We start from the raw sequence: 24,531 nt of genomic DNA, 5'->3' as shown, positions 1-24,531 counted from the left end.
TTATACGTTATTATTAAAATGAGTGTATATATAATATCATAATAATATAATTATGTATGTTTTTACCAAAATAATTTATCAGGTAACAATGATTTCATTATAATAATATGATTTATTACTTTTGAAAATTTTCAACTTCACATCACATCGAAATACAATAATATCTGAAAGCAAAAAAAAAATTCATAAGACTACGTTTCTTTAAGAATAATATTATAAAGTATCAATACGTAATATTAATTGACAATGGACAATGGACAAAGATATCCTACATAAAAAAGTTTAGGAAACTTCTTTTTTATGATTTTCTTCACATTAAAAAATCACATGTCTAAACAGTAGTGCGGAAGAAATGAAACATATTTTTTATTACAATAAAATAATTGAATCAACAAATTGTTTTCAAGAAAACCTTTTAAAATGCATTTTTAATAATTAATAATACACAATAATATGCTAATAAGAAAAATTATATTATTACTAAAGGTACATACAATAAGCGTTTTGAAAAAATAAAAATATATAATTTTGAATTATGATTTTTTGTGAATAATTTAGCAAAACCAAAATAATAATATACAAGATGCAATATGTACCTACACAGTACAAGCATAAAAAATTATTTTTCACTAATATTATGCCAAAAAAAAAAATGCCACGAATCAACAACTAGAACTAGATGAATAATTTAATGTCACATAAAATTTTGTAAAAAACAAACTAAAAAGCGTGGTATTCTTATATAATTATAAAAGAGGCTTGAAGAGGCCTTCTCTATTATTGTATGACAATTATTAAAACTGGAAAATTTTATATTAATACCTATAAACTTGTAAATTTGACTAATTCATTTAAAAATCTATGCAAAAAATACATAGTGTACATATTATTCAGTGTAATTCTCAAAATTCATTTTTAAGACATTGCATTTTGCTTACAGATAGATCGAAATATTTTTATCGACAAACGATCGCACTAGAATATTTTCTAAAAAAAAATATTACTACATTGTAAAATGAAATAATATATTTTTTCCGTTTGCGCAATACACATAGTGTTTTAATAATTAATTTTTAACGTTGTGCAGTTTTTGACAATATTGTTCCAGGTCACTTCCGTTAATTCTGCATTGTAAAATTTATTATGCCGAGAGAATAATTCTCTATTAGTAATATGCAGCAGGATACTATTATGTAAAGTAGAACCTCAATTATCTCAGACTAATTGACGATAAAGGTATTCCAGATAATTTGTAAAAATAAAAAATATTTTTGTACAAAGTTGAGTACTTTTATTATATCTGTTGGGAAATAATCAAGGACCGTTTTACATCGCAGGCCAAATGCTACTTTAGCATGCTATATCTGGACGTGTCCGGAAACTTGTACGTATGCAGTTCGTCGTATCGCACTTCACCGTGAAATGTTGTATCGGAAATATATGGCCGTATATTAAAGACCGTCCAACCTCTTTGGGTCGTATAGTACTAATATAAAATTCATGTCTAAATAAAACACGGTTCTTGTCGGTTTACACTTTACAGGAAGCCAGCAGCAAACAAATTTTGAAAATAGTTGATATACTGGATTATTTGTTAGGTTTTCTTGAATTCATGAATTTTGCCAAAATCAGCTATGAAAATTGAATTAATGTTCATATTGAATCTAATAAAATTAGTATACAGTCATCTATTTCCGATAAGAAAGCTCACGGCGAATTGTGCCACGGTGAAATGTTTTATGCACAATTTACATGTAACCATATCTGGAAACCAAAAGCGCTGTTTCTGAATAAACATTTTTTCAGAGAATTCATGAAACTGACGTACATAATAAAATCCGGAAAATTGAGGCTTAATGTAACCATTATGTTTAATATTTATGTGGTAATTTTGATACATCATTCTGATGCTTCTTAAACTTTAAATATAGTTATACCTTTATAACAATTTGTTTAATGCGACTTGCAATAGTTCTAAAATGTCTAATAACTATTCGTCATATTGTCACCAATCGATAGTAACTCAAACAAAATTTTAAATGTAAAAGAATAAGTGTTTAATCTAAAAAAAAAATCACTTATAGAATCATAGAGGCTAAGAAGACGGCATGTTTCTCATTTCAAGAATTTAACTGCTGGTTTGGTGCGAATGCAGCTTAATAATGGACCGTTTCCGTGTTGTATGTAAGAATTGGACCTATTCCGTAATGCCATTGTACATGCTTAAAAGACGATTTATTAACAGAATCTTAATAAGAAAGATTAAAAAGCAGAGTTGCCACTTCATAACTTTGCACTCTGGCTCTGAGATGAAAATGATGTAATATATTCTAATAATATATTTTTTAAATATATTATCTATTTAATTTCTTATTAGGTACTTACTACATATTATATTAATACAAGTGTGTATCATTTGATCTAATTTTATGCGAGGTAATCAGGCAAAGAGGCCTATTAGTATAGTAAAAAGTGCAAAGTTATAAAGCACAGACTCTACAGAGATATCAATATATTATGTAGAACCCTCGGATTAATTAAATAAACAAATGTAGTATTTCTGTACAGTAAAATTCTCCATAGATTTTTACAGATTTTTAACGAATTACTAAAGAGGTTTCAAGTGTTCGTGAATAAAATCAACCTCAATATCTGTCTAAATTAAGCAAAAACATCACGAAACGGATCTTGGCCTGGTTCATAACCTTCAAACATGAAATATAACCGGCGGTAGTTAACTTCTGGACAGGATATAATACAGAAAGAAGAATATTAACAATTTTTACAGTTTTCTTTAGGAAGTCGTGCAAAATAAATAAATTATTTACAACTTGAATAAGAAGCAATGCAGAACAGATGTAAAGCCTTTGATAAGTCGCCACACATCGAGAGGTGGAGAATCAAATGGCAATATCAATTTACAAGGTGAACCAATGCAACCACATGATCATCTTGTACATCTCGACGAGGGGCCATTCCCAGCAGCTAGTCTCGGCGACCTGTGGCACGATGCTTGTGTAATAAACAGGCTGCGTGAGATTGCAATGAAGAAGCTTGTCATTGCCCAGATGCTCCGCCACCTTAATCCCATCGCAGTCCACCAAATCCAGCTGTTTATCGAAGCAGATTCTTATTTCGAACATGTAAGATTTTCCCGTTTTTTCATCGGTGTGGCAGTGCATTGAGGGATTCTTGCCGATCTTCTGCTTGATGGAGTCGTAGATGTCCTGGGGGAAGTGAGTGTCGTTGCTGGGCGTGATGCCGGCCTTGGCGAGAATGTCCGACATAGAGTAGAGCTGCAGCCAGCGCAGCCCTTGTGCAAAGTACTTCATTTCGCCGTCCAGGGTAGGCAGGACTGAAGCGCAGGTCCCGTGCTTGGACCACTCGTGCTCCCATAATGAATCCAAAGGAGTTTCTATAACAAAAAACCAATTAAATTTTGTTTACTCTCAATCCTTAGTGGAAGATCATTACAATAAGATAACCATAATTAATTATTTTTTTAATAATATATTTTTCAAAATTCTGATAACTAAGCATTTAAATAACCCAACATGCCTCTTAAACAGTTTATATCTCAGGAATCGTAAAATTTTATTAACAAAGGTATTGTGACACTGTCATCGGCTTCAACGACACTATCGCAATACCGTTGCGTTCTCAAAGACTGCAACATATTATTCAGAATGTATAAGGCAGAGCTACAGGATTCTGGCATGTCCTGGGAAGACGCAAGAAAACTGGCAAGGGACAGGGATTCTTGGAAGCACCGCATGTTACCCATATACCCCAATTAAGAAGCGGACATGGACTGAGAAGAGTATTGAAAAACTGTCGTAGCTAGGTCGTATCTTCTTTGTGTGCCATATCCGTTATCAGACGTCGGCAATGAATTTGGCCATTTGGCCCCTGTCCGTCGCTGCTCTGAATAGGGATGGAGTGCTAAGCTCAAACCAGTCCCTGAGGTTTTTGAGCCAGGACGTTCTTCTTCTACCAGGGCCTCGCTTACCGGAGATCTTCCCTTGAATGATGAGATGTAGAAGGCGATACTTCTCGGGATGCCGCATGATGTGGCCAAAGTATGCCAGTTTCCTGGTTTTTATTAGTTTGACTATTTCTTTGGTCTTTTTCATCCGTGACATCACCTCGACATTTGTAACTTTGTCCTTCCAGCTGATACGAAGCATGCGCCTATACACCCACATTTCAAAAGCTTCAAGTTTTTTGAGAATCGTTTCTGTGAGCGTCCAAGCCTCTACTCCATATAAGAGGACCGAGAAGACGTAGCATCTCACCATTCTAGTTCTGATTCCCAGGTGTATATCATGGCTACATAATACTTTTTTTAGACGAGTAAACGCCACCCTGGCTTTCTCGATTCGGCATCTCAATTCCGTGTTATGGTTCCAGTCATCATCCAGAGTGCAACCCAAGTATACAATGGAATGTGTTCTCTCTAATGGGACTCCATTCACTGTGCACGTTCTGTCATCTATATGGCACGACACTCATGTATTTTGTCTTTTTAATGTTCAGATTGAGACCGTATTTATCACAGGCCTCCGTTACCTTGTTAATGAGAGTTTATAAGCCTTCTCGACTGTCTGCGATGAGCACTGTGTCATCTGCATACCGCAAGTTATTGACAAGGACTCCATTTACTTTGATCCCTTCTTTTGATCCCAGCAGTGCTTCGTCAAAAATCTTTTCAGAATATTAGTTGAAGATCATTGGGGATAGTATGCAGCCTTGTCTCACTCCTCTTTGAATTTCGATGCTTTCTGTCATTTTGGTGCTGACTTTAATGGTGGCTTTCTGTTGCCAGTAAAGGTTTGCAACAAGCCGTAGGTCTTTATCGTCAATTCCTGTGGATTTCAACACATTAATCATTTTTGAGTGTTGAACTCTATCGAATGCTTTTTCGAAGTCAATGAAACATAAGAAAACGTTCGTGTTAATGTCGCGGCATCGTTGTATGAGAATTTGGATACTAAAAAGAGCTTCTCTGGTCCCCAGGCCATTGCGAAAGCCAAATTGTGTTGAGCTTATATGTTGTTCCAGTTTTTTATACATTCGGTTATGAAGTACGCGCAGGAATATTTTCAATACATGACTCATTAAGCTGATCATTCGGTGTTCACTACATTCTTTGGCATTGGTTCTTTTAGGTATTGCAATAAATGTGGACTTCAGCCAATCGAATGGTATGACTCCCTGGTCGTAGATAGAATTAAAGAGTTTGACCATGAGCTGTATTCCATTTTCTCTCAAAAGCTTTAGGATTTCTGCTGGAATTTCATCAGGGCCTGTAGCCTTTCTGGTTTTGGCGTTGTCAATGGCTCTTTCAACTTTTCTTTTCAGTATGGGAGGTCCAGTTGCAGCAACTTCTTTCACCCCGTGATCAGTGGGTCGTTCATCGTTGAAGAGTTCTTCTACGTATTGTTTCCACCTGCTTAACTTCTCGTTGATATCAAGGATGATGTTGCCGTCGCCGTCATTTAGACTGTTGGTACCTGTATAACGGCAAATACCTGCCATTTCTTTAACTTTTTTATGTGAGTGAAACATGTCAAAGTTCTTGTCATACATTTCTATTTCTGTACATTCTTTGGTGAACCATTCGGCTTTTGCTAGGCGTATTTTCTTTCTCAGCTCTCTGTGTAGTTCTTTGTATTTAGTATCATATCTGTTCTTATAACGCCTTCTTACTTCCATAAGATCTGCGATCCATAAGAGATGCATGAACCGAATGAATACCGCTGTTTTTTTTTTAAATTCCGGTTGCGGTCGGCAACTTAGCCTAGTGACAATTTCTCCAGATTCTCATGGATTCTCGAAAAATGAGAGTTCTCCAAATTTTGCGAAATAAATTTCTTGAGATTCAATATTGGCATTTTCTGATTATTTCTCAGGAATTCTCGAGATGAAATTTCTCAATCACAGCCTCTACTTCAAACATCCTGCGCATGAAAGATCACTCCTGCGAGAAGTACGACAGGTACAATGAATAAATAAAATAAATTTTTGCTGCAGCAGACCTGCATTCTTCTCTTGTTTATACTTCTAATAATAAAATAATTTTTGGTGGTTCAATTTGTTTTTCTGCCCTATACTTAGAGTTTCATAATTATAGTAAGTCTACATCTGCACAAAGAAATTATATGTTTAAATCCAATTTCACGCATGAATTCGTATGTGGTAATGTGAAAACTGCTCCTAATTCGTTTGGGAAAACAGATCAGAGTGTATTTTTGGCGTGTGACGAAGTTGCGCGCGCCGATGTAACACATAATTTATTATTATGATTATATTCATTTCGGTCTCAAGGGTACATGCGCATGCGCATAGTGTCATTTAGTTAGACGTTCAATACAACCAAGTAAAGAGCATGCGTATCAAGATTTGAGGCTGTATTTATGTAAGTATTATTTATGAGTAAAATTATATATCAATATATAAATAAATTTTGTGAATGTTGAGTCGGTAAATAATTCAATAAATATATTAACCCTTAACACTCGAGTGCCGCCATATCGGCGGCATTAGAAGTTTCCCGTATTACTCGAGTGCCGCCGTAGCGGCGGCATCGCCTATAAAGTAATTTTTTGTAATATTTTCAGAAATTTTTATAATGCGATTTCAATCAAGTTAGAATGAATAATAATAGGTTATTACATTTATCTGAGAAAGAAGTCGGCAAAAGAATACTGCGTGCCTAATTTCAACATAGTATTTTTATCGGAATCTTCTCTTTTTTTATTCGTAGGTCGTCGCTTGCAAGCAATGTTTTTTTGTCACATAAATTTTATTTATTGAACGTTCCCAGACTAGAGTGAAGTGTTTGTCACGCATGATTTTGAAGTGTGTTTATATTTTTTATTGGTTCTCGCTTGCGCAGGGGCGTCTCGTATAGTTTACAGTTTTATATTTGAATACTGTTTTTGATGACAATACTTACTAGTATATTATGCCGATTCGGAACCTATATAATGTGAAATACTCTAATGAGTCAAATGAAAATTATTACGTATCGATTTATTATTTTTTGAGAAATCTTTTGATAATGTGTACCGCACTGGGAATGAGTTGTTATGAGCCCGAAACTAATTTAGGAAATTTACGAGACAGCCGCTTATATTACAAGTGTATTTGAAGGCAATTCATTTGTATCATATTTACAGTCATAATGGACGATTTACACTTTATAGCCAGTTCTCTACATACCGCTATTTCATTACGATTCTGTGATAAGCCAGGATTACATATTGGAGATTGCTTTGTGAAATACCACACAATCAAGAATTATAAATAAACTAAAAATAAGTACAGTATATTCATTATAAATTTATTTTACAGAATAAAAAAAAAAAATTTTTTACATTTTTTTCACCAATTAAATGTTTCATATTGAAATTATGCTTTGTGCGGGAAAAAGTCTCGAGTGGGTGGTATGTACCTATAAAAAAAATTTCGAGTGGAAAAGGTTAAAATTTGATTTTTTATTGATTCATCATGAATTCTGAATCGATTATAACCGTTGTATGGCAAAGATGAGTTTTGGTCCAATACAATAATTAAATTACAATTATCATGGGCTATATGAGACACAGATGAATCGTGTACGTTTTCATCTACCTAATCCATTGTAATATTAATAGACTCAGGTAACGGCTTATTTTGTTTTGTTACGCCAAAGAAGTATAACTTCTAACGCGCGTACATAAGTACACACACCGATTTTTTTAATTATACGTCTCTTTTACTCGTTCAATCCTCAGAATCTCAAATATCCTAGTAGGTAATTATTGATTTTAAGCTAGAATAAAATGATTATCATACCAAAATAATGTGACAATCTTTCAACATAATGTTTGCTAAGCAATTAATTATCATTATGAAATATTTCAGTATTGCAAATGCAAAATCTATAATGAATGTTAATATATAAGGTAATCAGTCAATAATAGCATGAACAACAAATGATAGGGCAATGGGGGTCAGATTGGAGGGTGGCAGCACTCTTGTGTGCAGTCGTAGAAATACATACTATTTTCGTCATGTATTATTAAACAACAGTGACAACATATTTACAAAGCGATAAATTTTTATCGACTAAGGCCAAAATGCATAGAATGTCACGAATCACTGCAAACTATTTAACCGTTTCAGCTGATTGCCTGATAGCGTTACAGTAAACATTGTACACATGTTAATAGCAAACCTCGCAGGAAATGTCATTGAGAAAATAGTGACGTATGAAAATCTGACATCTATCGATTTTTAATCAAAAATTAAATAAACTTTGAGTGAGTTTATTTGATTCTGACGGGTCTAGGACGATTCGGTGCCGGGACAACTGGGCGCCACGCAATCAAATGAAATTCTAAAATAAATAGACGTTCGTGAATTATGGCTACTATAATTATATTTAATATTATTATTTATACAGTCGAACTTGGTTATTACGATCACGGAAATAGCGAGATCTCGAATGTAATGAGGAAACATTCGTTGACATTTTAGTTTATGATTTTCTCCATACATTTATTCACTTTTATAACGAGCTACTTCTCGAGTATACCGAGCAAAACTGTTAATGTGTCGATCGTTCAAAAACAACATTTTCGACCCTAAGCAATAAAATCCGACCGGGCAGGTTAACTAGACCGATGCCACCGGGATCAGATTACGTTTATAACACTAGTTAAGTGTCTAAGTACCTAATTGGTATTTTGGCCGACAACATTGAAAAAGTATCCACGCATATGGTTGAAATTGCATGTAAAAAATCCAAGCGTTGTGAAGTCAGTAGGTACCTACCAGCGCTGGCGGCTCAGCATTACAATAAACAACTACTTTTGTAGTTATGCTTGTTTCGGGGATTTTTACGATGGTTTTCAGATTTTTTATGTTCTATGCTTAAATAGAATGTGGCGCGAAAAATGTTATATAACGATATAACAAGTAATGCTTATAACGAACAAATTCAATCGGTCCCATCTTCCTCGTAATAACCAAGCTCGACTGTGTTTAAATTATTATAATATTATTTAATTTAGAATTTAAATTTGCACACATAGATAATGATTTAAATGTGCATATGTTTAAGTTCCAACGAGAAGAGAGTTCTTTTATTTTTATATAAAGCCTCAGGCATGGATAATTCTCAATCCGCAATTATATTATAAATTCATATGTTGTTGTTTCAATCTGTGTTTGGACCCAGTGTATGGACCATTAGTGTGTAACCTATTAAGTGTATAACCTATTAAGGTTGAGCAAGTGGCTAACATCCATTTCTCGTTAACACAAAAATCTGTTAGTATAACATTCACTCTAGAGGCTCATATGCTCCGCTTGGGATCGAACATGGTAATTTACTTTAATTTACCTATTAATTTATAATTATTCAATTATTTATATTGTGCCATTTGCATACTTTTACCATTCTTCATAGAATCAATTAAAAAATTAAAACAATTCTAACTGCGGTTGTGACATTGCCTCACTATCTCGTTAATTTCGCAGCTGTCATCGTATTTTGATCTATGCATGCCATTTTGACGTTATTTCGATTGAACATAACTCAACATACTATTATGCATCTCAGGCTAACATTTTAAGAACTGCAAAAGTAAGTTAAAAATAATATGCAACAAATGAATCATAAATAAAACAATTTAAAACTACTATAATAATGAGTAAAGTAATGTGTTTACACATTACAATAATTAGTCATACTACATGGAATAATGAAAAATATGACAAATTTGAAAAACATTATTGTGTAAAATGATTGGGTGTTTATTAATTGAGCAGCTGTTATCATCAGAAAAACAAACATGATTAAAAATAATACACCATTTGGAACGTGCTCATATATCCGTATATGGAGTCTAAAAACATCAATTCAGGAATGTTTTTAAATTATACTGAAATTTAAAAACATCCAAAAACATATAATCTGATTTACTACAGAGAGCCAAATGTACAAATAGCTGCCCTGAAAATTTATGCTTTTAGACTTATCAACATATTCACGCCATACACAGATATATTCTACAACCGGCATGTCATGGATTCGATTTGTGTAAAAGTGCTTTTAAACGATCAGTTTTGCTATCAAACCAGTCTCCGTTTCTGTCAAGCTGTCCGTTAAACTGACGTGTAAATGCAAAACTGAAGCGGCAGACTGAAACTTAAACGGAGACGAGACAGGATGGATTTTCTATCAGTTATCGTATCCGTTTTTAGAGTTGCCAATAAAATTGACGTGTAAATTAGTATGTTGCCATATTTTTAATACTACTTTTCTAATTTGGATTGAAATATTATAATTTCTTATTACAGCCTTTTTACTGCCGGTAGGTGTATGGATGGCGGTCGGTACCTTGCACGCCGCGAATGTTATTGCAAAAATAAAAAAATTAAATAAATTTACGTTTCAAGTAGTAAAACCAAATTCTGTTTCAATTCTGAGTATGTGACGACATTCCCAATATATGTCGTTGTATGTTTAAAACAATGACATTAATATGGACGAATCATCTGGAAAAAATAATGACACTCACTTTTTTGTCGGGTCTGCCGAATGGCATAATCTGTTCTAACGCCATTACAATAAAGGTGATATTGCTATAAATTCCCAATACTTGTTGTCGGGTCTGCCGAATGGTTCGGTTTGAACAGGTTCGCTCAAATGAACATTGACACTGGAAACACTGTTCTAACGCCATTACAATAAAGGTGATATTGCTATAAATTTTCGATGCGTGATATCGCATAATGGAAATTACGTGACGTCTACTTATACACGTGCGAATATCGCTATGCGCGAATTTACTTGCTATCTACTGTATTGAGTGCGTTGTCCATTAATAATGTCATTGGCTTAAAATAATTGATTTACACCCCATTTACCCCACATTTCCCGTTTAAAGCGGGACGTCCAAATACGTCATTTTTGTATGAGCGGCGTTCCATTCGCGGAAAAGTTTGCATCTTAAGACGTCATTGGCAGCCATCCGGTTAAATATAGTACTGTATTACACCAACCAATATGTTTAGAAAGTAATTATATAAATAATATTCATTTTTAGTGAATTTAGCCGATTCCGAACTGACCTGGCAACTGAAAAATTGACTGAACGGACCAAAACGAAAACCTCGACTGAACAGACAACAGAACTGACGTTCAAAAGGACCCTAAAGGATGGAAACTGGGATCGGGGATTAGATATCAATATGAAACAGCGGAGAAATCTATGGTTTGGTAGATCACCGTTAAGATATCCACAGCCATGATATAATGGTAAGGGTTGTAGAAGAAGTTATGTTTTCGTGAAACTACTGTGCCCGCGATGGATGAGTCTGCTTGCAGTGTCTGCAAGTTTTGACGCCATGAGTTGCGAATCCGACTGATGTATAATGAAAAACGGTAATAGCCGATTCAACAATAGGAAAAACATGTAATGACTATGGTAAGCCACGATCAGTCTCGAATCACCAACCTTTCGGTTGATAGCCAATCACGTTGCCAAATGCACTATTGTGGCCGTGATAAACATGAAAATTTTTGAGAACACTTAGTATACACTAGTAGTTGACAAGGCGGATTGCTTTGATTTCGAGTCAACCGGCCAACCGCATAAATTGCTTGACTCCCGTGAAAATTTTAACAATACCAAATAGAAATCGTCTATTGACACTTAAATTTAGTACATCTTAACTAGGTATGTAGCTATACAAATATGTCATAATTGATGAGTAACTTCGTTTGTCTGCGGAGAAGCTAGGTAGAAATCGTCTCTGTTCTGGCAGAACACACTAACTGGAGAATACTAGTTTTGAGTAATTTGACTTTGAAGTTGTTAAAATGTTTGAAATAATGGTCTATCATGCGAGTTTATTAAGTAATCGTAAAAAGAATGACTTTAAAATAAAGACTGTTTATTTATTAAGAAGGTTTCCAGACGGTAAAGTTTGAAATAAGGAACATTTTGGTATAACTAACTCAATATGTCATTTTTTCGAATTAGTGTCTTCTGCCAGAACAGTGACGATTAATAAACATGGGATGGTTTATAGTGCATGTGCAGTAAAATGGGGAGCAAAACCAAAAGTTTCAATTCTGTCATGTCTGCATCCCGCACACACTCATTACATCAATCAGTCCAAATGCGTAGTTATCCGGGTATGAGTAATAATATATGAAGTATTCTGGAAACAATAATAGTACCTTTCTCAATATTGATCCAGTACTGCTCCAATTGCTGTTCTATGGGCTCGATTTGGCTGATGTCAAACTTCATGGACTTGTTGCAGAAGCCCGGCCCAATGGTCCCCAGTTTGGTCGGCCATATCCCGTGCACCGTCCACGCGTCTCGCTGAGAGGGGAACGCACACGTGTTCGACGGCTCCTTGCCCTTCCATTCAAAGCATACTGTCGCCGGCCAGTGCTGCGTGAAGATGAGGATGTCCCAGTCGTGTGGATGAGTGTGGTCTTTTTCAGCACTGAAAATGAGGTTGGGATTAAGCCACTCAAATGACTAATGAACATTTACAATATAAATGAACCCAAAATTGTTACTGTTGTGTGTATGAATACGAATGCTGTTTTAAAAAAGCCTATGAGTGAACATGACAGGGCATATAAACAAGCAATGTCAGCGATTTCATAACACTCGATAGACACAGGCCACAAATTTTACTTTGAGACCAAGATATTGGGTGTAATAAAGGAAATTTTTCACGCTCAGTAAAGGAGGCTATCGAAAGTCACAAGAACCATGATATCATTAATAGGGATGATGGGTTACGTTTAAAAACATCGTGGCTTCAGGCATTTTCAGCTAATTTCAATATCCAATCCGGTATCTCAGGTCATGGACACGGACCATGTATAATAATGCCATTGTTAACTATATTACGTTCCTAGCCCAATAAAAATTAATCAAAATAATTTTATCACCTAAAACAATTAATAAAAACAAGCATTGTTGAAAAACAAATAATTAATAAATTATACAATCTGCAGCAGGGGTCACCACAATAACTAGTAAGGTGGAATGACTAATCTGTGAATTGGCACATTTTTTTTTTTAAAAATATCTCTGCAATAAATTAACCATATCATTTAGACTTTGCAAGCAATTCATTTGATGCAATAATGTTAATTGTTATTTATTATGAATATACCCAATCTGCTACAAATATAATGAAACAAAGCATTTTTATTTTGATACGTATATTATTTTGATTGTTTTACTGGACATTTCTTCAGAAAATTCAGTAATAAAGGGAATAAAGCCATCGGTCATCAGGTCAGGGCAGGCTTATGACAGGTGTGACTATCATATTGAAAGAAAAAGTATCTAAAAATTCAATACTGGTATATTATGTATAGGTGAAAAAGTATCAATACTTTCTTGACGTCCCAACTTGTGGGTAAGACGAGCCATGTGACTGCCTGGAGAATTAAAGAGGTCACAAATTTTGGAATACATTAAAGTAGGTACAGGGGGCCCTCGACTTTCATACGTAATTGGTTCCTGAAAATGTGTTCGATCGTTGAATGTTTGAAAGTAGAGAGAGGGATATAAAAAAAACATCACAAAGTGTACTTTAAAATATTTATTTATCAATAGGTATAACGAAGTTAACGAGGCGTATTAGCAATCGGGTGTTTTCTTTATAAACTTTTTAGTTGAATACCATCCTTTTACATACTTGAGAAGGTGACGGGGAACAGAGGAGAGAGGCGCGACTGCATGGATGGGCAGTTTTTGCATTATCAACAAAAATCTAAATTTTAAGAAATGTACAAAATAGCGAATTGTGCAAAAGTAGAAAGTTCGAAAGTCGAGGGCTGCCTGTAATTTATGTTTTTTAGAAAATATATGAAAATTATTAATTTACATGTCACTGGATGTAGGTAGAACATAGAACATAGACACATTTTACATTAAATTATTTCATAGATAAGGATTAATTATCGATCAAATAACTCTTACACAGGCCAGACCGCTGTTCTTATATCACAATGTGGCAGCACATTGGAAATTCAGCAAATCTTTGCATTCTTCATAGCTCTTAATATACAATAGCCCATGGGAGGGGGGAGGGTTCCAAAATATTGTTTGCCCGGGGCACCAAAGCGTCACGGGCCAGACAGGAGGGAATCATAAAATGTCTTCGATAAGGGAAGAGCAGCATGCTGCCTTGGATTTTTGTTATCGCTGATAGAAAACAACCGCTGTAGCAAACGAATTTATGTTTATGACCGTGCATAGAATTATTAGAATGTTTAAATATCCGGTGTCCATTATCAGGTCCGAGTCCTAGCCTTCTCCAAGGGCTTCCTTCATCTCAACCTTCATCAGCGACCGATCGACTTGCTATCCAGGATTACTATCGGCAGTTGGGTACAGTCCATTTTTTATACATAGCCCGTCCATCGAAGTCTAACAAGTTTAACGAATGTTTCTAGTATAGGGCTATAATATCCTGTGTCCACAATTTGTTAACCTCTGATTTATAATTGCGGAGTGGCAACTATAGAGAGAATTAAATCTGTGGAAGTGTAAAAGAAACAAAAATCTACTTTCTCTTTTTATTTCGATGAGCCATGGTCAAAATAGTGAAAATGTATAAATAAAATTAATTTCGCCGGATCTGATAGCTCATTCAAGATGTCAAAAATACAACTGTCAAAATGGGATGCATACCTTCCTCTCGTATCACTTTAGGGTTTTACATCTTTATAAAATGAATGAACTGTAATTCAAATTGATTTTCATATAACACAAATAATTGATTCGAATTTTAAAATTTCATTATGTAGGTAAAATTTTTATAGTGGCACATATTTCGATCTTCTGCAATGGCAGGTTACATTTAAAAACGTAAACGCAAAAAATACACTGATTTTACGACAAAATAAAAATCTATCTAAAGTATTTATGTCGTGAATTACCTACAGCTAATTTTCGAATGTATATAATCGCCTAAAACCATTACGGAGATAATATTTGTTTTATTGAGCATCATTCAAGATAAAGTGGTGTCTCTTGACATTTTTAATGGTTGAACTTATCTAACATGACGTGTGACATTTTTCACACTGAACCTGATTGATTATAAACAATGGTTTTAATATTAGGAATAAGACATTATTTATTGGTCTAGTTGTGTATAAATATTATGGTTACGCACGCTGACCTTCCTTTTAAAACTAATAAAAGTAGTAATAATATTCGGAATGTTCGAAGGTATGTACTAACCTTATGAAGACCGTCAGAGCAAAAATAATACAAAGAGTTCCTTTGATGGCGAACATATCAAAACTTATGACCACCGCTTTCCAACAAAAATGAATATTTATATTAAACTTTAATCTTTTTAGAATGTTTGTGTCACCATTATCAGCAATAATGTCAGCTGGCGTTGTTTTTATTTTCCGTATTGCATAGGTACCTACTTTTCGATCACCTAGCGAATATTATTGACACTAATAAGAAAGTGCTTGTCGATAATGCAGGTACCTACCTAGTTACAATGTTATGGTTCACAGAATTGCCGCTAATTATTACTATATCGCAAAAAGCTTTCGGAAAAATTTTATAGGTAGGTTACCTAGTTACTTTTCAAAGTACCTACCTATGTAAGAAAATTCTTTTTCTAGATAAAGTTGTTACCTACCTACCTATATTATTTTGATCATATTTATATAACATTTTGATTTACTTTTATCAAGAGTAGGTAATTATGAGTACGCAATAATTTAATTATTTATGTACGATTATGTGCATTAGATAAAATTCAAATACCCAGCGCTCGGAATGGACAGGAACGCACCGGAGCGCCGTTGTGGTTCGTGGAATTCCAAAATATACCGTTCCGGCTCGTGGATTCATTTAAAATTGCGTTGCGGTTCGTTAGATTGAGATAATTATATATGAATGTATCTTTTAAAGTTTTTCTCAAAATTAAAAATTAACGAAGTTATGTTATGCCGGGCGTGCAAGGGTTAAAAATAAAAATTATGACATCCCTAAATTTCTTTCAACCTTCTTATTTTGTGTCGATATGTCCATGCCTAAATGCATTGTCTAAATAACAAGAAACAACCAGCTGCAAGCGTAAATTACTTTATTACCCAAAAAAATGTGCCTTGCTGACACTATTTGAAAACTCTTAAAATAAAGTATACATTGTTTAATAATTTCTAAAGGATGAAACATTTCAAATCTCAATACAATCTTGCCTTTGACTTACGCATTGTTAATTTACTTACCTACTAATTTATTATATTATTTTATTCGGAGTGACAAAAATTATTACTTTGCCATTTATTTTCGGGTGAATGAATTGTGTTTTCGATGGTTAAATTAGTACAAAAAAGTTTGATAATTTTGACTCGTGCAATCCGCTATAATATTCCTATTAGTTGCCTTTTAAAATATTTTGTATTATTTAAGATATAAATACGTTTCTAAACAAAATTGTTTATATTATTAGTTTGGTGTTTTTTTGCTACATTCTAGTAAGTTTTGTGTTTTAATTTTAACTGTGTGTTTAACTTGATTTTTTAATAAAAAATTGTTCTAAAAGTTGGTCAAAAATGTCATCAGGCGAAACGTGTTAACCGAAACTATTGAAAAATATTTTGTCGCAGGTAACGTAACGCTGGCCACATACCTACACAATTTGATCATTTAAAAAATGATATTGAGTGGTTATTTATAAAAATAATGAAGGTATAATAAAGTAGTAGGTAATTCGTGTAAATCTGCTAAAACCACATTACATTACATTAGGAATTCACTCCAATAACCATTTAAGTGGCAACAGATGGTATTCATCTCAACAATTAACTTTTGTTAAAAAAAGCTTATGACGTGTCGTAAACCCCTCTTTTTACGATGTTTACATTTGTTTTGTAATTAACATTATTGTTGAATTGCGACTATAGTACAATAAATCTTGTGATATAACTACTACATTCATTCATTTATTTGCCATAGGTCATGATGAGTATACTTTTTTGTAAGTGAATTTTGTTGCTTCTGGTAAGTTTTGTGTTTTAATTTTAACTTTGTGTTGAACATATTTTTTAATAACAATTTTTTCTCTTAAAAGTTAGTTAAAATTCTCAGCAGGCGATACGAATACCTTTATATCGTCGGTGTATTGTAAAAATGGCGAATTAACCAAAATACTATTACAGGAGGAGAATTTTTAACCTTTGACATTTATTTATTAATTACCTGTGGATGAATACTTTCCTTATAATAGGCTTTATAATATAATATTTTAAAAAGTCTATTATGTTAAATTCGCTTTTTCTTCGTAACACTAAGTGGATAATGACCCTTACAATTATCGTTTTTAATAAGTACTTTCCTGTGGGATACAAATTCGCCTTTTTTACATAATTATATTATTACATATACTATTGTCGCTGGTATCCAAACTGATTTAAGATAATTCTGGCCACACGCACAATTTGATAATTTTGTGGATATTTATAAAAATAATGAAGGCTTAATTACGTAGTAGGTACTTCGTGTAAATCTGCTAAAACATTAGGAATTCTTTCCGGTGGACAATACAGTGGCAACATCTGTTCTGTGATTCAATAATTATTATCATCTCAACAACTTGACTTGTGTTAAAAAAATATTTATGATAAGTCGTAAACCCCAATTTTCACAATGAATAATGAATGATTTTTTCTACAAAAATGTGTTTGGGCCATTGATGGTTTGGGCAGAAAATATTGAATAGCCTTCTGCAGAGTTTATTTATTTGGGACGTTCCTATTGTATTACAATTATTATTACATGCATTGTAGCTTGTGACTTTAAAAATAATAGAAATAATACATAGGTAGTGTGGAGAGAACTTTTACTTAATTTTTGTTTGTAAATTTGTTTAAAAAAAATATAGGAATATCCTTTAATAAAAATGTACGACTATCATAATATCTGTATTGTATGTAGGTACCTATTATCATTTCCATGGCAATAATAATGTGAGTAGGGAAGGACAAACAACATAGATTGAATCGTTTAGAATAAGTAGGTACTAACAAATTAGGTACCTATGTGTCCAGTGCGGACATCTAATTATCTTAGGTGGTGTTAGTCATAGATTATTAAATAAATACGGTGGTAGATGTATATTACAATAATTGTAACCAAAGCATCACCATTGTAACATAACATGCATACAATACAATATTAGTCCTTATAATGTTGAATATAGTAGGTACTAATTAATGACAATTTTATATTATTCTATAAGAATCGCGCTTAGCAACCTGAGTTTCACCTTCCGTCATGTTTTATCTTATATAAATGAAAATGACACACCATTGGTAATTTAATTACAAATAATGCTATGTTTACGTTGTTTGGATGACTTGAAACTTTTATTAGATGTAGGTACGGCCTTATGCCCCTTATAGTGGAGAAGGTTCAAAATAAATCTTTGAGAATCCTTTAAAGCTGTGTGGATAGTGGATACTATCCATGGTTTTATCCGATTGATTTCTCAAGACGTATGCTTACATACTGCATTCTGAAAGTTAAAAAGAGAGCTAGGTATTTAGGCTACGTACTTTTTCCAACTTATATCTACCCAGTACAAATGAGAACTCTGCCATTATTGGTACTTAGTATTGATTTTATTATAAGTATATTATTTTATAACTTTCTTGATAATCTAAGTTGTTTGTTCTGCCAAGGTGCAATAATTGCTAATGATAATTGGGCAGGAAATAACTATGTTCAACCAAATCGCTTCGGATAATCGTATATTCCACCTGCGTGAGAACGAGTTTATGTGAACGCTATTTTATAAATTCTTGGTATAGGTAGGCACTTACTGTTTTTTCTAATACTATTTCTTTATTTTTTAAACACTATTTTAATACTATTTCTTGATGTTTGATATTCTGTGCTCGTATTTAAATGGAATTTGTAAAATTTTCTATAAGTACGTAAATATTTTTTTAATTTGAATCTATAAGGTACTTATGTGGATATGTTGTTTGTTATGACTAATTAATTACAAACTTATCTATCTCAAATGAGACAGTAATATAAGTTATAATCAGTGACGAGTGGTGGTAGAGGTATCATGCACTGGTTATAGTGGTAGATAAAGTAAAAATAAAGAATAATACAATTTTTGACGGTATACTTTGTTAAAACAAGATTATTTCGCCTGCGGCGCTGACAATCCTTACCAACCTGCCCAATATAGATCCACGTAAGAAGTTTAAAGTTTATTGTTGCATTTTTATATCAAAAGTACGTACGTACGTAAAGAAAGGATTAGCATAAGTACTTAGTTTCGGAAAATTATACAGCGTTCCTGTTCGTGAAATTTTCCATTTCGAGCACTGCAAATACCTATTACTAAATGAGAGAAAACGTTTACTTTTTCACAATATAATAATTAATTTAGCAAAAATGCCTACGTCCGCAGAGTCTGAAAATTAATTACCTACAGATTTTCTTACAGCATCCGAACACGAATGAGAAGAAGAAATTCGTATCTACGTAGATAGATCACTTTGCAACTTACACATGTCACTATCTCCATACTTGAACGAAAAGACTGTGTCGGTGGCGTGTTTAGTGACGTGGGGCCCAACGCACTGACTGATTTTGAGAACCTACGGTAGAAAAAAATAACAGTCTAATTTTAATTTTCCAAATAAGTAATTCGATGCATTCGAATGATTTATTATTTTTATTTTGTATATATTATATAGGTACTTACTTACCTACGTAAACAAACTCTTTTTTTGTAATTCTCAACACATATACACAACAGTAGGTAGGTACAGGTAGTTACTTACAAATTTAGTATTTAACGAATATATAATAATATTAACACACGAACATAACGTAAGTAGATAAATTGTAAATTAAAATACTTAGGGTAGTTAAGTAGGTAGCTGCTACCTGTCATCAAAATCTTTGAATATAATATTATTAGGTATGTACTACTTATATATAAACGTCCATTAATGATGTAAGACGAGATGTTTCACGTCCACGTAATCTACAATCAAAGTAGAGAATAGTTAGGTATAGGTATATTATATAATATTAAAAATATTAAAAAACACACAATTTTTAAGATTCTGTGCATCTATTATATACACAAGGGTGCTATTGGCGGCTATCGAGGGTAGTTTATCATATGTATGTATTGCGATATTATAATTGTTACAATAAGTTAGCCGTATAAACTGTCAAAACTGTCTATCTCGCTCTATAAGTTAACACAGCCAAGAGAGGTGCTGCTGAAACATAGGTATCATTTTTGACGGTTCAGACGGTTAACTTATTTTAACAATTGACCACCTCAATACATAAATATGATAAACTACCTTCGATAGCTGCTGATAGCCGTCGATAGCAGCCTTGCGTATAAAATAGATGCGCAGGTATAATTAAATAACTTTTGCTTTGAACTGTTTGGAGTCCCGAATTAGATCGAAGTACAGCTTTATCGTACTATCCTTCTGTGATCTGTCCATCTAGCTAGTGCCAAGGCCGACTATATTCAGGCCGTGGCACTGAATTGCGAATTACGATTGTAGTTCTAATTATTGATTATCTTTTATTATGAATGCAATGCAGTAACCTATTTGTAATAAGTAAATAAAGGTTTTCTAACTATTGCCATTTATTCAAATATGCAACAATCATTATTTTCTACAAACAGTTTACCATATTGCATTCGAAGTATGAGCGATAACTACTACTACCACCAAAGTGTACAGCTTCATGTCATGGCCTGACTATAGTAGTGGGCCATGGTCTAGTCCTAGTGAAAAAAGTTGATTTAAAAAATGCGTTCAAGTTCGTAATAATAGATAAATTATTATTCATTTAGGTAGATACCTACTTTGCACATTATTATTTTTAGTAATGTTTATTTAATATCCATAACAAAACTTGTCGTATGCATGGTAAAAATACCATAAGTATTATGAAATGTCGTAAACCCCCTATTTATTCAGGCAATAATGATCTTTTGTGTTATTTTCATCAATGATTTATAGTTAATAAACGATTTAAATTTCACACGGGGTGTTCTTGTTGACCATACATTGTTTTACTAGTAACTAATTTACTAATACATAGTTCATTAATCACTAATCAGAAACTTATTAGTAGGAACCTGTCCAGTTTTTTTTTGGTATTATAATATGGCCGGCTTACTCCTGAAGACATTACAAGTTAAAAATAAAATAAAAATATTAAGTATCATGAATTAAATAATAAAAATATATTAACGTATTAACTTGATTTTATTCCAGTAAACGTTTTTAAAAGTTTGCTAAGCACTGGTTTGAATGATTTTAAATAGCTCACTGATTCGTATTTGTGGACAGGACTCTACTGTTTCCACTTGAGTTTTATGTCACCATTATTTTATTAAAATTATTATTATTAATGTTTGATGCTTCGACCTAACAATATTAATAATAAAATAATATTTGATATTCAGATTACCACCGATGAACAGTGCATACTAAAATGACAACATTGAATAATGGCATAGAATCAAGAAAATGGGTGGTATTGGTTAGTTTGTTTAATTTAATTAAATAGGTACTGAACAAAAAATCATAAGAGGTAGAAAATTCAATGTTATTTTGAAAAATATCACATATTATGTATTAATAAAATATCGCAGTAGGAAAGTTTTTTGAAATATTCTAATTTTTAATAATGTATTTGCTTGAAGGCTAATAATGAAAAACCGACAAAATCCATTGCAATAATATGTTGATATGTTACGATAATTTGCCGGTAGATATCTCGATGTTCTATCTATACGAAAACATGATACATTTGCGTACGGATTATTACAACATTTGAACGCATGAGTATTAACAGTAAATATACGACGCAGCGCATCTGTAGATATATATATTATTCGAATTTGACTTTGAAGTCCTTGAGATAGGGTTTGCTCTTTCTTCTTCGCGTGAGGATATATTCTACTAATTTATTTTCCCTTTTCTTGTCGTTGGTCGTTCCTGTTTTTATTTACTGGTCATACCCGCGCGTAAATTTTTTATGTATGTAATTTGGGATTCTTTTGTCTTCATTATGGATTTGCCTTTTGACAGTTTCAGATGTAGCCTATGATTTGACGTTTCTAATTATCAAAAAAATTATCTTGGACGAACGTTAAGTGATAGTTAAGTGAACGTTAAGTGATCAGTGATTATGGCGCAACATCTGAATTACCGTGAGGAGGATATTCTAAAAGCAATGGACAACAGACGGCGAAGCAGAACTGCTACAGGAGGAAAAGTTCAACGTAGGTACGAGCGTCGATTAAGATGCTAATGTTTGAGGTATCCTCGTTACGTACCTTATTTCAGCAGGGGGACCAGCAAGGAGTGCCACAACGCCCAAAAAACAATTCTTGCCCCTTTGGTCGTAGAGTTAGATCTAAATGACAAGTTGCGTCGGTGCGACCACTCGTCATCAGCAACCATCTGACGAAGAGGACCATCGCGGCCCTCCAGAATGCGATGTTTTCCCATCGGGACAGCTTCTGAAAGCGTATGCAAGGGTTAGTGGATTGGGCAACCAATACTCAAAATATCATAACAGCGATGAGCCTGTACCAAAAAATCGAAGGGGGTTTTGGGGACAACACATAATAAAATTTGCGAGAACATGACTCAGATCCTTACCGGAAGGATACCTTCACTCGGGAGACACTATCAAGGATTCCTCTGAGCTTAAAGCCCGGAAGGCCCTCGAACTCAAATTATGGCCGGGGTACTCCCAAGGGGCGACGTCCTGTGGGAAGGGAGTTCTCCATCGGAGGTACGGGCTCCACCAGGGATCCGTACTCTAAGCGAAGGTGACCGCATCTGGACGACCAATAACATTGGGGACCGCCTAAGAGACTTTCGTGGAGTCTGGATGGCGTAGTGTACCCCCCCCCCCCAACATTGGTAAAAAAATAATAGCCGTAGCCCGCATACCTTTTGTGCGGATACCACTATTGGTAAGTCCTTCTTTACTTTTACGGAAAGATTTTAAAACGCAACAATCAGCAGAGGTCACTCTCGAGATCGAGGACTTAAAGAACTCAGGGGTTCTAGAAGAAGCGGGTCAAACCCCCAGTTTTTCTCTCAACCCTGTTTCTGATCAAGAAAAAAGACGGGGCTCTATGCCCTGTTTTCAACCGAAAGCGTTTGAATGCGTTCCTACAGCCAAAGCCATTCAAACTAATTCACCATTACGAGGTTGCAGCCGTCTTACAAACAGAAGATTGGCTAGTAATAATAGATCTAAGCCAGGCGTCCCTCCAGGTACCAATGGCTTCTCAACATCGTCGATTTGTTCGACTAGCCTATCAAGGGGAGCTCCTACAATTCACGTGACTCCCGTTCGTGCTGCCAACCGCTCCGATTATGTTGGCATCCCTGACCAATTGGGTCGCCGAACGCCTACGAAAGAATGGCTGAGAATATTCACTAACCTAGACGACTTCTTAGTAGCCAACCAATACGAGAAACAGTCTCGGTTCAGGTGGAATACAGGATAACCTTCCTACAGTCTTTAGGGTGGTTAATAAATATTAAAAGATCCTGTCTGAACCCAAGCCAACAATGAGGGTCCCTGGACATCACGTAGGACATACACACCAAGCGGAGGTTCCTGTCGCCGGAGAATTGTGTAGCACTCCGTCACCATCTGCTAATGCAGGTACAAAAAGGCAGTTGGTCCCTCAGACAGGCACATATCCAATCCCTTCTGGGGCGACTCAACTTCACATCCTACCTCCACGAGGAAGGTTGCATTGCCGACGGCTACAACGCTCCAGTCATCAATATGGCCGAGGTCCCATCCTCGCCAATTGATGACAATCCCACCATAGGCCCAACGGGACATCACGTGGTGGCTCTAGGCGATAGGATCCTCAGAGTTGACATAACGCAGGTACAAAAAGGCAGTTGGTCCCTCAGACAGGCACATATCCAATCCCTTCTGGGGCGACTCAACTTCACATCCTACCTCCACGAGGAAGGTTGTATTGCCGACGGCTACAACGCTCCAGTCATCAATATGGCCGAGGTCCCATCCTCGCTAATTGATAACAATCCCACCACAGGCCCAACAGGATATCATGTGGTGGCCCTAAGCGAAAGGATCCTCAGATTTGACACAACGCGGGTACAAAAAGGCAGTTGGTCCCTCAGGCAGACACATGTTCAATCCCTTCTGGGGCGACTTAACTTCGCATCCTACCTCCACGAGGAAGGTTGCATTGCCGACGGCTACAAAGCTCCAGTCATTAATATTGTCGAGGTCCCATTCTCGCCAATAGACGACAATCCCACCACAGGCCTAACAGGACATCATGTGGTGGCTCCAGGTGATAGGCTCCTCAGAGTTGACACACATCAATCACTTCCTGATGACAGACGCAGCTGACACAGGCTAGGGAGCCCAACTGAATGAACACCACCTATCA

The 24,531-nt window shown here is 34.6% G+C and overlaps 1 protein-coding gene across 1 annotated transcript; it reads right to left on the bottom strand.

The window, feature by feature from the left end:
- Window positions 1-917: 917 nt before the first annotated feature.
- Window positions 918-15,480, bottom strand: RNaseX25 (Ribonuclease X25). The gene is made up of 3 exons (XM_085960246.1): window positions 15,282-15,480; window positions 12,239-12,513; window positions 918-3,415 (listed from the first exon to the last, which is right to left on the bottom strand). Exons 1-3 carry the CDS (start codon window positions 15,335-15,337, stop codon window positions 2,919-2,921), a joined length of 828 nt encoding a protein of 275 aa, XP_085816372.1. The 5' UTR covers window positions 15,338-15,480; the 3' UTR covers window positions 918-2,918.
- Window positions 15,481-24,531: the final 9,051 nt, after the last annotated feature.

This window comes from Rhyacophila brunnea, unplaced genomic scaffold (assembly GCF_057557595.1).
Source record: "Rhyacophila brunnea isolate RB1 unplaced genomic scaffold, BYU_Rbru_1.0 scaffold_11, whole genome shotgun sequence".
Lineage (NCBI taxonomy): Eukaryota > Metazoa > Arthropoda > Insecta > Trichoptera > Rhyacophilidae > Rhyacophila > Rhyacophila brunnea.
Note: the sequence above shows the minus strand (reverse complement) of the source record. Positions and strands in the feature narration are given on the sequence as shown.